The sequence below is a fragment of the Procambarus clarkii genome, chromosome 78 (assembly GCF_040958095.1).
Source record: "Procambarus clarkii isolate CNS0578487 chromosome 78, FALCON_Pclarkii_2.0, whole genome shotgun sequence".
Taxonomy (NCBI): Eukaryota; Metazoa; Arthropoda; class Malacostraca; order Decapoda; family Cambaridae; genus Procambarus; species Procambarus clarkii.
The window spans coordinates 21,804,826-21,816,831 of record NC_091227.1 but is presented as its reverse complement, the minus strand read 5'-3'; the positions used below and the strand labels follow the sequence as shown (position 1 = coordinate 21,816,831).

General features: G+C 40.5%; 1 protein-coding gene across 5 annotated transcripts in view; it reads right to left on the bottom strand.

Annotated features, from left to right (window-relative positions):
* Window positions 1-229: 229 nt before the first annotated feature.
* The window catches only part of LOC123746055 (mucin-2), a 28,867-nt gene continuing 17,090 nt past the window's right edge, over window positions 230-12,006 (bottom strand). For 4 of the 5 annotated variants that reach the window (XM_045727231.2, XM_045727234.2, XM_045727232.2 and 1 more), the window contains 5 exons: window positions 10,933-11,744; window positions 10,196-10,499; window positions 2,181-2,737; window positions 1,755-1,896; window positions 230-1,483 (listed from right to left, as the gene is read on the bottom strand). In XM_045727231.2, coding sequence (XP_045583187.1) covers window positions 378-1,483; window positions 1,755-1,896; window positions 2,181-2,737; window positions 10,196-10,499; window positions 10,933-11,744 — 2,921 coding nt within the window. In that variant the 3' untranslated portion in view covers window positions 230-377. The remainder of the gene's footprint in view (window positions 1,484-1,754; window positions 1,897-2,180; window positions 2,738-10,195; window positions 10,500-10,932; window positions 11,745-12,006) is intronic. The other variant, XM_045727235.2, reaches the window with a different exon arrangement.

The following is a 12,006-nucleotide window of genomic DNA, read 5'->3' as shown; positions in this document are numbered from 1 at the left end:
ATATTAGAATATTTACTGAATTCCTTATCTACACAAAAAAATATTTCTTTGTTTTATTTGGAGTGTTTTCAGAATCTTTTCAAGTGCTGTTTAAAAATACTGCCTCCAAAGATCTCCATGTGGTCTATAATAGGAATATACCTGACTAGTGAGATCTTTTACATTATGCTACAACCATCACAAGCATCCACACTAGTAGCTGGATTTCCCATGAGGATGAAATTCTTTGGCAGAGCTAAAACATGAATACTGTATGAGACACATCTCTCAAGCAAATATTCACAAAGTTCTATTAATGTCTGTAAAAGACACCTGTGATGGAAAGAGGTTTTAATCTACAAAATGATATATCTAAATATAATACAAGATTTTAAATTTCAATTTGATATCCATGATTGTGTTACTTTGGTGGGAGAAGTTTTTGAATATGGAGTAAAGCCAATCTGAGGTTTGTTTGTTCTGCCATTCTTGCTGACAGAATTGTGAATTATTGGTAGTGGCACTAAACCATTTTGGCTTGTTGTGGTTGGGGACACAAGAGCTACAGATGGTTGTGGAAGTCCTGTTACATTACAAGGCTGAGAATAATTCACTGTTTTAGAGGATTTTTTGTTTGCATTTGTAGTGGTATTGGTATTTGGCCCACTGAGTTGAAGGGGTTTGAAAATGTGTTTAGGAAGATTTGTGGGTATTCCATTATATTTTATTGGAGAACTGTTGGTTGTCTCAACCGAGACATGTTTGTGGCTCTTGCTAGAGTGCCGATTACTGGAGGAATTTTTATTGTTTCCATGAGGTATCGATATTCTGTTGTTTGGTTTTGAGGCATTTGCACTCGATACAACACTTTTTGTATCTTTAACATTGTCTTTAGTGGTTAAATGAGAATAATATACTCCATCTTTACCTTCCAAAGAGAGAGCAATGTTTGTACTACCAAGAAAGGGAGAAGCCAGTCCAGCCCAAGACATAACAGATGCAGTTGGCACAAGTGACTGTAAACTCCTGTTTATAACAGCAGTAACTGGGTGACCAGCCACCAGGGTTGGTGCGGTGGTGGTGAGAGGGATGGGATGACACAGTCCTGGGGTAGTGCTAGTGGCAGTGGTGGCTGTGTTAGTTGTACAGTTCCCTGTGGACAATGTGTAGGTACCAGTAGTTACACCCAGCTGAGTAGCTGCCAAAGGAGCTCCCACAGAGAGTGATGTGCCATTAGACATTGTGGTGTGAGAACTTCCTATTGGAGCAGAGGCAGTTGTGGTGGTGGCAGTGGAAGAGTGATTTGTGCTGCTTGCTATGAGGGACGTAACTGCTGCCAAGTGGTGATGTAGGGTTGATCGATGAGCCTCTAACTGTGCACGGGATGCAACAAGTTGAGCTACTTGTTCCTGCACTAGCTGAGCAGTTTGACAAACAGCCAGCTGACTTCTCCTAACCTCTTCTATGTGCTCTAAGAGAGCAGAGTTGTTGCTGCCTCCTTGAGCTGTGAAAATTAATTTTGTATTGGAATATTGAAACATTTAAAATATAATTTGACAACATTAACACGGGAAGTCTTGCAAATTCTTGGAGTAACAATTATTATAATTCATGATGAACTGAAAACTAAATTTGAAGTAAATGATAGATCTGAAAAACAAGATGAAGATAATGTTCTTATAAACTCTCAATCCTAAACTGTCATTTTACAGCTGTGCCATTGTAGGTAAACAAAACAGATGCTCGACTCAAGTGATATTTTTCTTAATACATACCTTGTGCGTTTTTTATGAAATGTTCAATGACAGTATCTACCCCGTGTAGGCTTGCCATGAGTGGGTCATCTTCTGGTGGTAATGAGGACATAATAATGGCATCTTTGATGGGAGCTTTGCTGCTGCCTCTGCTCATCACCAACTGCACAATCAAAATGTAAAGTTAGGAAAATACAAAATTTCATTTTGGTATTTTATGTTTAGTAATTAAAATGATCTCTGCTGTGTGAACTAAATAGCAAATTTTTCCATTAAATGTAAGAAAATGAATTACATACAGAAGATATGTGGCTTAGAGGACAAGTGAACCAGCAATTAAACAAAAAATAGGATATAACAAAATTGAAGAAAATGTGGAATAAAATTTTACTTAAAATTACAGTACCGAATAAAATTTCCACCTTGAATGGATAATACAACACTCACTTTTGTATTTAAGCTGCTAACGGTATTATGACCAGTTGTTGCTACAGCGACAGGCATGGTGGTTACCATCAATGGTGTGGATGTTGCTACTGTTGCTGTTGTAGGTGCTGTCGTAGTTGTTGACATCGCTCTAGTGCTAGATATTGAAGAACTGGTAGTGGTAGTAGTAGTAGTAGCAGTGGTGGTGGAGGTGGTGGCAGTGGTCAATGGAGCCACAGTAGTGGAAGTAGTGGTAGTGGAGGTAGTAGTAGTTGTTGTAGCTGCAGTAGCAGCAGTAGTGGTGGTGGTGGTAGTGGTACCCACTGCTGTTGTGGCTGCGGCTGTAGTAACAACAGTGGTTGGGGGTTGAGAAACTGAAGTGAGAGATGCTGCTGAAGCAACCTTGAGCAAGGGAACCGAGAGAGAGTTATTGGGAGGTGTTGGAGATTGATGGTTTATATTGGCTGCCAGCAGCTGCTCTAGGGCCTCACACACACGCACTGCCAGTGGATCTGAACTCTCCTGGCGGTAACGGCGCAGTCGCTCCTGCACAACTAGTTGCCATACTGCTTCTACTTCTGTCAGTGTAAAAAATATCACATTTTATTAGAAGAGAAAAGTTTTTATTTAGAGTAAAGAATAAAATAAATTTTCTCTTTTTAGAAAAAACTACCATTTAATGTAATAAAATGCCTCTTTCTGGAGGGTGGCCTCAGTGGCTCCCTGTTGCTAGTTGCACCGAGATAGTTCCACATATGACAAAGAGTGCTGGGGAGATGGGACACCACGAGCATAGCTCTCATCCTGTAACTACACTTAGGTAATTACACACAACTGTCATATTCCATCACCAAAGTTGGAATATGTAGTGGTTGTATGGTGCCCATATCTTAAGAAGCACATCAACAAACTAGAAAAGGTGCAAAGACATGCAACAAAATGGCTCCCAGAACTGAAGGACAAGAGCTACGAGGTGAGGTTAGAGGCATTAAATCATTCTATCTTCTAGCCAAAACTAGAAGATAGAAAAAGAGGCGATATGATCACTACATACAAAACAGTAATGGGAATTGATAAAATTGATATGGCAGAATTCCTGAGACCTGGAGCTTCAAGAGGTTATAGATTTAAACTAGGTAAACAAAGCTGCTAAAGAAATATAGGAAAATTCACTTTCGCAAACAGAGTGGTAGACAGTTGGAACAAGTTAGGCAAGGTGGTGGTGGTCGCCAAAACCGTCAGTAATTTCAAAGTGTTACATGACAAAGAGTGCTGGGAAGATGGGACACCATGAGTGTAGTTCTCATCCTGCAACTAAACTTAGGTAATTACACACAAGTCACATCAGCTTCAGGAGTTCTTAATAGACTACTGGAGACCAGAGGCCAAAACCTGCCCCCCCCCCCCCTTCACAGATATGCAAAGAGCAGGGGATTCTTGATCATTCTCACTAAAGAAACAACCTCCAGAAGTGAAGCCAAATAGGCAACTGTATGGTTCACAGAAAGTAAATAAACATCTCTGCAAGCAATCTACCCAATGGGTACGGTACACCCTCCTTCCTCTCCAGTTACTACTGGTAGCTGCCGCTTCCACATAAACATTTCTGTCTGGAGCTGAAGAAAATCCTCAAAGGTAGTGAGGGATCCGGGATGCCACTGAAGCCCTGCCCCCTCCCCCCCACAGAAAGAGGCATTTCGTTACATTTAAAACTAGTTTTCTGGAGGAGTCAAATATTGGCTTCCTGTTTCAAACCACAGAGAAATTAAAAAATGGCACACACCAGAGGAGAGCCAAAATCAAACCCCCAAAAGGGAAAGATCAGGACAGGAAACCCCTAGCAAAGGCAACACAAGCCAGATGAGGACCTTGGACACTGACCAGATAACCAGCTGCCCTATCTTGAGGTAATCTTGAGATGATTTTGGGGCTTAGCATCCCCGCGGCCCGGTCCTTGACCAGGCCGCCTTTTTGTTATACATCCTCAGGAAGCAGTCCGTAGCAGCTTAATGCTAGGTGAACAGGGGGCATCAGGGTGAAAGAAACTGCCCATTTGTTTCTGCCTCCACTGGGGATCGAACCAGGAACCTCAGGACTACGAATCCCAAGTGCTGTCCACTCTGTTGTCAGGCCCCTAAGTTAGCCCCTAGCTCATTACCTGGTCTAACCCTGTTAGACCTCCAAAACCCTCAAGCCCAGATATCAGCCAAAGACAATTAGAAAAGACAGTGGCAAAGGCCATAAATTTCCAAACATCCTGAGCTTGAGGACAGATTGCAGACTTGATGACACTGCAGATGACTGGAGACAAGCTTTGGAACAAAGAACCAAGGAGACTGTTTCAAACAACATGTTCCCCTCAGCTCAGATCGTAAACAGGTAGTGATGAAAGGCTGCAACGTGACAACAAATTATGCATCCTAGCTAAATTAACCAAGAATCAATGAAGAAAGGACCCCATCAGAAGCCAACAGTCTTATATTTTTGCTAAAATAGGAGAGGACCGCAGAAGAGGTGATGTAGACCACAAGTTAGGTGGTTGACCATCTATCTATAAGGGTGTGAACATTGGGTGAAGGTGTAGACCATGGATGAGAGTGTAGTGAAAACCATATAAACATAATGTCTATGGGTGTCGGGATGAGTGATGACATAGGCCCTAATTGGCACCATATTTATACACGTAACTATCTACATTTTCTTGTAGCATTATGAACCACTAAGCATTTCTGGGGAGTGTAATAATCTTATACAGTAACTGGTTATCAGAATTCAGCCTAGTCAGACATTTTGCAACAAAATTCTAACAGCATGCATTTGAATATATAAGATTTTCTTTGTATTTTAAATGTGTTTACAGTGGATTTTCAAGTGCAATGTTGTATTGGACTGTCAATAATAATATTTGTGTCATAGAATGTGAAGAATATTGATACACAAAGATATATTTGGTTAACTATATAAGTTAAATATTATATTCTTTGAACAATAAAACATACAGCTTTTACTGTATATATTGTTAGGCACCTGCTTCCCTGGTGAGAAACCCCCTATTATGATGAGTACTGTCTCTGAAACCTAACTCAGAGACGTCCAAAGGTAACGACAAGGTAGAGGTGTGGAGATCACATAAAATAATAATAATAATAATAATAATAATAATAATAATAATAATTCTTTACATTGGGGCACAGGCAGCCAGTTTATACAGATAGAACATGTTAGGCTTGTATCAAGGTCCTCCCCCTCCCTCCCACAGGATCAAATTTCTGACCCTCCCCAGGATGCAACCCCATAACAAGCTGACTCTTGGGGTATTTACTCCTATTGGGTATTTACTGCTAGGTGGACAGGGGCATTAGGTGATAGGAAATGCACCAAACCATTTCTATCCTGCCTGGGATTCGAACTCGCAATTCTCGATTCCGAGTTGAGAACGAACCCAACTGTACTACCAGGACCCTACTTTTGTAGAGGAGGGGGGGGGGGGGGGATGGGGAAATAGCTACTCTCTCTGCACCTGCAGGAAAGTTCTATGGTAGCTGCTTCAGTCAGATTGTGCGAAGATCTTTATCCAATGGCCTGTGGCAGATACTCACTGTTGCCTTTGCCCTGCTGTTTTTGGACACTCCTTATAGTTATCAGCATCTCCCACCCAGTCTCCTTTTGCTTCCTTAGTATCTTTACCATATTAATATTGGCACCTGGCTTGGGCTAGCTAAAGTATCATAACCTTTGGTCAAATCCAACCTCTTCCCAAGGACACCAAGGAAGGAGTAATGATAACTTATCAAGCTTCAAAACATTTACTGAAATGATTAATCATACACCACAGTCATCAGAATCACAAAAATAAATATTATCATATACTGTATATAATTGAAGTAGGAGGTCTACCTTAAATTAAATTTTCCATAGCTTCATCCGGCTTGCCTCCTGACAGCCTCGTCTGCAAAATTTGCACACAATTTCTCTGTCCTTCACACAATAAATAAGTATAATTCTTCTCGGCCAATATCTCATTTCGTCACAACTTAAGGTACATCTATTTAATCACATTCATAGTAAATAATAATTCCAACGAAGACATAAGAATCGATATCATAATTCAAAACCACAGTCTAGTCCCTACACTGCACCATTCACTCACTGGACAAATAAATCTACAAGTGCATAAATCTACACAAACTGTAAATATCTTATGAGGTAATATCCACCTTTGACATCCCTAGTCTAGGCTATTTTCTACATGCTGTTCTGCTCAAGTAATTATAAAATATAGGCTTGTATGGTGTCTACAGAATTATCTCATCAAACTATGCACAAATAAAATTCTTTTATCCCTCCAAATCTAATGTACTGTAGCTCAGCCACACTAAAAAAAAAAAAATCACACATCTATACCAAAGTTAATTCCTTAGCTCTCACACCTGGGTGGTGGCTTCTGGCATCTCCTCGGGTTGCTGGCTCAGTCCCTGTCCAATTTTTAAAGTGGCAATGTGTAGCTTTCCTAGTTGCTATTAGCCAGCTTTCAACAGCATAGACAACTGCATGACTGCCAATACGTATATATTACAATAAGCCCTGGAATTCGTATACAGAACCCTGTGCCCTGGACTTCAGCTCATGGGATGCACCTCATTCATGATCCCTCAGAATACTGAATATATCTCTTAAAACCACTGTCACTGTTACTTCATATAGGCTAGCCCTTAGCTGGCTGCCTGAGGCTTCAAGCACAATCCCCCCAAACTGATGCTCTACCTGGGCCAATCTTCTCACAATTGCCTGGGGCTCTAACTCTTGGCCCCTAAATTCTGCTTCTCAGGTTCTGAGAGATTGGTTCTCACAGGCTGTGCCATCTCAGTTACCATAGCAACTGGAGCCTCTAGCACACATAATCTATGGGATTTCCCCACATCTTGGCAGAAGAGAGTCTTTGTCTTCCTGAGGCCTCCTCACCACACAAGTCCCTCATTAACATCACAAAACACTTTCATACTTAACTCTGTTGACTGTTTATCTGGACCGAAAAAAGGCTTTTGATAACAAGTCCCACACAAGAGGCTGTTCTGGAAACTGGAAGATGCTGAAGGAGTGACAGGGAGACTTCTGACATTGATGAAAAATTTTCTAATGGACAGACAGATGAGGGCAGTAATCAGAGACAATGTATCTGAGTGGAGGAGTGTTACTAGTGGAGTACCATAGGGTTCAGTTCTTGTACCAGTAATGTTCATCGCCTACATAAACGACCTACCAGAAGGAATACAGAATTATATGAACATGTTTGCTGATGATGCAAAGATACTAGGAAAGGTTAGAAACTTAGACAATTGTCATGCCCTTCAAGAAGACCTGGATAAAATAAGTGTGTGGAGCACCACTTGGCAAATTGAATTTAATGTGAATAAATGCTATATTATGGAATGTGGAATAGGAGAATATAGACAACCTACAAATTGTGACTTTTTTTTTTAAATTCTGATAAAGAGATGTAGTGGTGGTTCTAGAGAGAAAACTATCACCTGAGGATCACATAAAGAACACTGTGCGAGGAGCCTATGTTATGTTTTCCAATTTCAGAATTGCTTTTAAACACTGACCATAGATGGTAAAATACTGAAGAAATTTTTCACGACCTTTGTGAGACCAAAGCTGGAATATGCATCAGTTGTATGGTGCTCATATCTTAAGAAGCACATCAACAAACTGGTAAAGGTGCAAAGACATGCAACTAAATGGCTCTTTGAATTGAAAGACAAGAGCTACGAGGAGAGGTTAGAGGCAATAAATGTGCCAAAACTAGAAGATAGAAGAAAAATTGGTGATATGACCACTATGTACAAAAAAGTAACGCGAATCGACAAAATAATAATTTTGATAGAGAATAATTCCAGAGACCTGGAACTTCAAGAACAAGAGGTCATTGATTTAAGCTAACTAAACAAAGCTGCTGAAGAAATGTGAGAAAATTCACTTTCGCAAACAGAGTGGTAGACGACAGGTAGAACAAATTGAGTGAGGTAGTCGTGGATGCCAAATCTATCAGTACAGTACTGTAGTTTCAAAACATTATATAACAGAGTGCTGGAAAGACAAGACAACATGAGCGTGGCTCTCGTCCTGTAATTATACTTAAATAATTACAGAGTAATTGGCAGTTTGCCACTCCAGTGGGAAAGTATCCAGAAAGTCAGCATAGCTTTACAGATTATTGGAGGGCTCACAGAAAATGAAGCCTCAAAACTGGCAAACAATGCAACAAATGATTCAAATGAAACAATGGATTCACTCAAAACTAGCTCGAACTCCTGCCATAGCATGCCTGTGAGGCATGCCACACCTGCAAACTTGTGCACCTAAGTGTGCACCTAAAGGAACAGACCTGACCATGAACTCGACTTGCCTGGCGAGCGCAGGACATGAAACCCCAACCCAGGACTGAGGCATCTATGATCATACCAAGTGATAGGAGGATGGTGCTGCAGAACCAAACCCTGAAAAACCCAACTAGCAAGCCAGTGAAGCAAGAGCTGACAAAGGGAAGGCAGTGCCAGGAATGGCATAACTGGAGAAACTAGTATGTACAATAATAAGAATGAAACCCTGCCCAGCATGAAAACCATGCAGGCAGAGTTCTAGCTCTTTTGTGCAACCGCTCAACCAACCAATGAGTCATTTAAGGTCAATCCAACTTCCTGACTGATGAAGCTGTAGGCAGAGCAAAAACACCAGGGGTAGGGACAGCAACACCAACTGTGAGTCTCAAACAAGGCCCAGCCAAGTCTAAACCTAGGATGTAACCAAATGGGACTTCTGTCAGTTAACCAGGAACTGTTAACCAGTGAGTTGGGAAAGAACTAGATCCCTGGCCAACTGATGCACAGACTAACTTGGAACCCAAACCAGCCAGTCATTGAGGTAGGCGAACACATGGACCCCCATGAAACGTAGCTAGACCACAGTGACCCACACTTACCTGATAAAGAGATAGGGAGCCAGATTCAATCTGAAGGGAAGAACCCTAAAGTGATAAGCCTGATGCTTCACAATGAAACCTAACCATTCCCAAACCCTAGATGAGTAGGGTTTGGGGAATACGTATGCGTATTGGAATACATTCCAATAAGAGCTTCCAATAAGATTCCAAAATAGGGATACTCAGTATCCCTATTTTGGAATATTGGGGGCCAGTGAAGCTTTAAATCACACTGGCCAGAAAACTGACAATATTTTAAATGCTAGATATTTGATAGATCACAATCATTAGACTAGGTAATTGTCACTCGCTATTTGCACAGCCAATCCCCACTTGTCAAACTATTGCATAGGACAGTCAGGATGTATGTGAGGAGGGTATGAATCAGGAGCCCTGTAATAAATCAGGTGCTGTTGCCTGTATGGCTTTAATGAAATTATGCATCTTGTTTGTAAATGGTGAATTACATTTATCTAAGTTTCCAACTGGCCATCACAAATTCTGATAGGGATTGTGCTTGTGAATACATTTTCAGTATCAGTCTATTTTGGCTGGATGACAATGTTACAAGTGACTCCTTAAGCCCCATATATGACCCTGCAGGGATGCTATACCTGCTGTGGTGCAGATGCAGATATATTGCTTGTCTAATATAACCTTTGGGAGTAACAGAATGACAGCTCAGAAACAATTTGGTTGAAATTAAAAGATATGCCTATGAAGTATATCTAACAAACACGATAAAACTGTAAAGTATTCCTACCAGGGACACCTAATACTTAGGTGGAGTTTAAAATTTAAATGCATTACCTATCAATATATGATGATCTTATGGCACGCAGAAAATATTTAGTCTTCAGAAAACTAAAATCAATAAAAGTACCCAGCCATCAATGTTAAATTACTACAAACTACTGTATAAGGATTGGGGTGGTGCACTAAACTTCTAATAAGTGACAAAATAAAACATAAAACCTAGTGAACATATGAAAATCATCATATTCTCTGTGTGCTAAAACTTAATTTAAACAAATGTTTCAAACGGAACAAGTACCATGCTGGCGATGTAGAGAATGTTGAGGCTGAAGCTCAAGGTGATGAAGGAAGCGTGCCTTATGAGGGTATTCGTGACCTAGACACAACTCCTCAGAGGTGGTTATCACAGGCGGTAAACTGTGGCCTGGGGCCAACAGCTGCACTAGGTCCTCTGAGATGGAGTCAGTGTGTTTAGGGGAAGATGGAATAGATGAAGGTTCCAGAGCACTTAAGACACGTGCCCGACGCTCACACTGAGTCAGTTCAGTCTCTTGTGCACGGGCATGTGTTGTCAAACCCACTGTGTTCATGAATGTAATTTTCTGCAAGAAAAGTCTTAAATAAAATATGGAAAAATAAAAATGATACAGTATAATTTAATATTTAAATTTATAGAATACAGTAGAGTATTATTGAGATATGGGAAAATCTTCACTCATCTTCGTGACTAGCTTGTCGGTGTCACTTGATTAGACTCAAACATAACATCAAGTTAAATAGCCAAGTTACTATTATAATGAAATTAAATAATTGAAATAAGTCAGCTTCAACCCATAACTTAAGTACAGTACTTTCAAAGAGCAGCACTGAAAACTTGCTAAACTGTGCATTAAAAGTAATTAAATCATGCTGTTAGTAAGAGGCATTGAAATCATGTGATAATCTAAAGATGCTCATTTAAAGAAAGATATTAAATAATAAATATAAATTATTCTACAGTTATTCATATAAAAGCCAAATTCATGCATAACTAACCTCTTTTGAGGCATCTAGTGGAGCTGGAGGACCTTTTGTGCACACTAGCATGTTAGCTCTGGGTTTGGCCATTGCCTCTTCCTGAAGTACTTCCTCTGCTTCCTCAACCTCCAACCCGGCTTCTCTTAACTCTCTTAATCTACGTTCTTCTACATCCAAACGGCTAATTGAAGGCTCTGGTGGTGGTGGTGGTGGGGGAGGAGGAGGTGGAGGTGGAGGTGGTGGTGGTGGTGGTGGTGGGGGTGGTGGCGGTGGTGGTGGTGGAGATGGTGTTGAAGGTGGTTTGACAGATGCAGGTGAAGGGAGAATATGGTTGGGAATGGTTGTTGATACACTGTTACTGGACGCAACAGGTACAGGACTGCAGCTGGTCTTATCCAGCTGCACTGGTTGCCATACGCCTCGTGGTTCAACAACTTCTTTCTTAATCTCACTAGCAGGGATAAGTTCTCCATTTCCCACTATAACTCTGGTCTGCTGACTTATTATATTTTCACTAGTTTTTACAGTTTGAGGTACACTATTATTTTTTGTAATAGTCTGAGGTGTTTGAACAGATTCACTGGGTGTTGACTCAAAGGGCCTAACAATGGCTGGAGTGCGAGGCTTTCCTGAGGAACGAATAGTGTCTTTAGACATGTCCAGCTTATGTATAAGTGAGTCTTCTCTAGTACCAGTTGCTTGCGTATGAGTTTTGGTTTGTGTCTGAGCCTGAGCATGAACATGCCCCAAGAACGTCACATCGTTAATGGGTCTGAACATTACTGGGCTCCTTATGTTCAGGGGTTGTGCTATCTGCTGTGTTGCAACTCCTGAAAGTTTTTCATCAAAATATATATTGCACTTTTAAAAAACTTTATATGCATTACAGTTCTACAAGTTTGACTACTCTTTATGATGATAATATAGCCAAAAATTTAAGACATTGTTTAAATAAACATTCCTTCCTACCACTGATCATTTGTGTGTTTTTGCAAGTTAGCTTTGAATCATGTTTTTCCTGTTTTAAATACAGATACAGTACTATTGTTTGTTGTACACTCAGGGATATAATAGTGCCAAAGTGTACTGGCA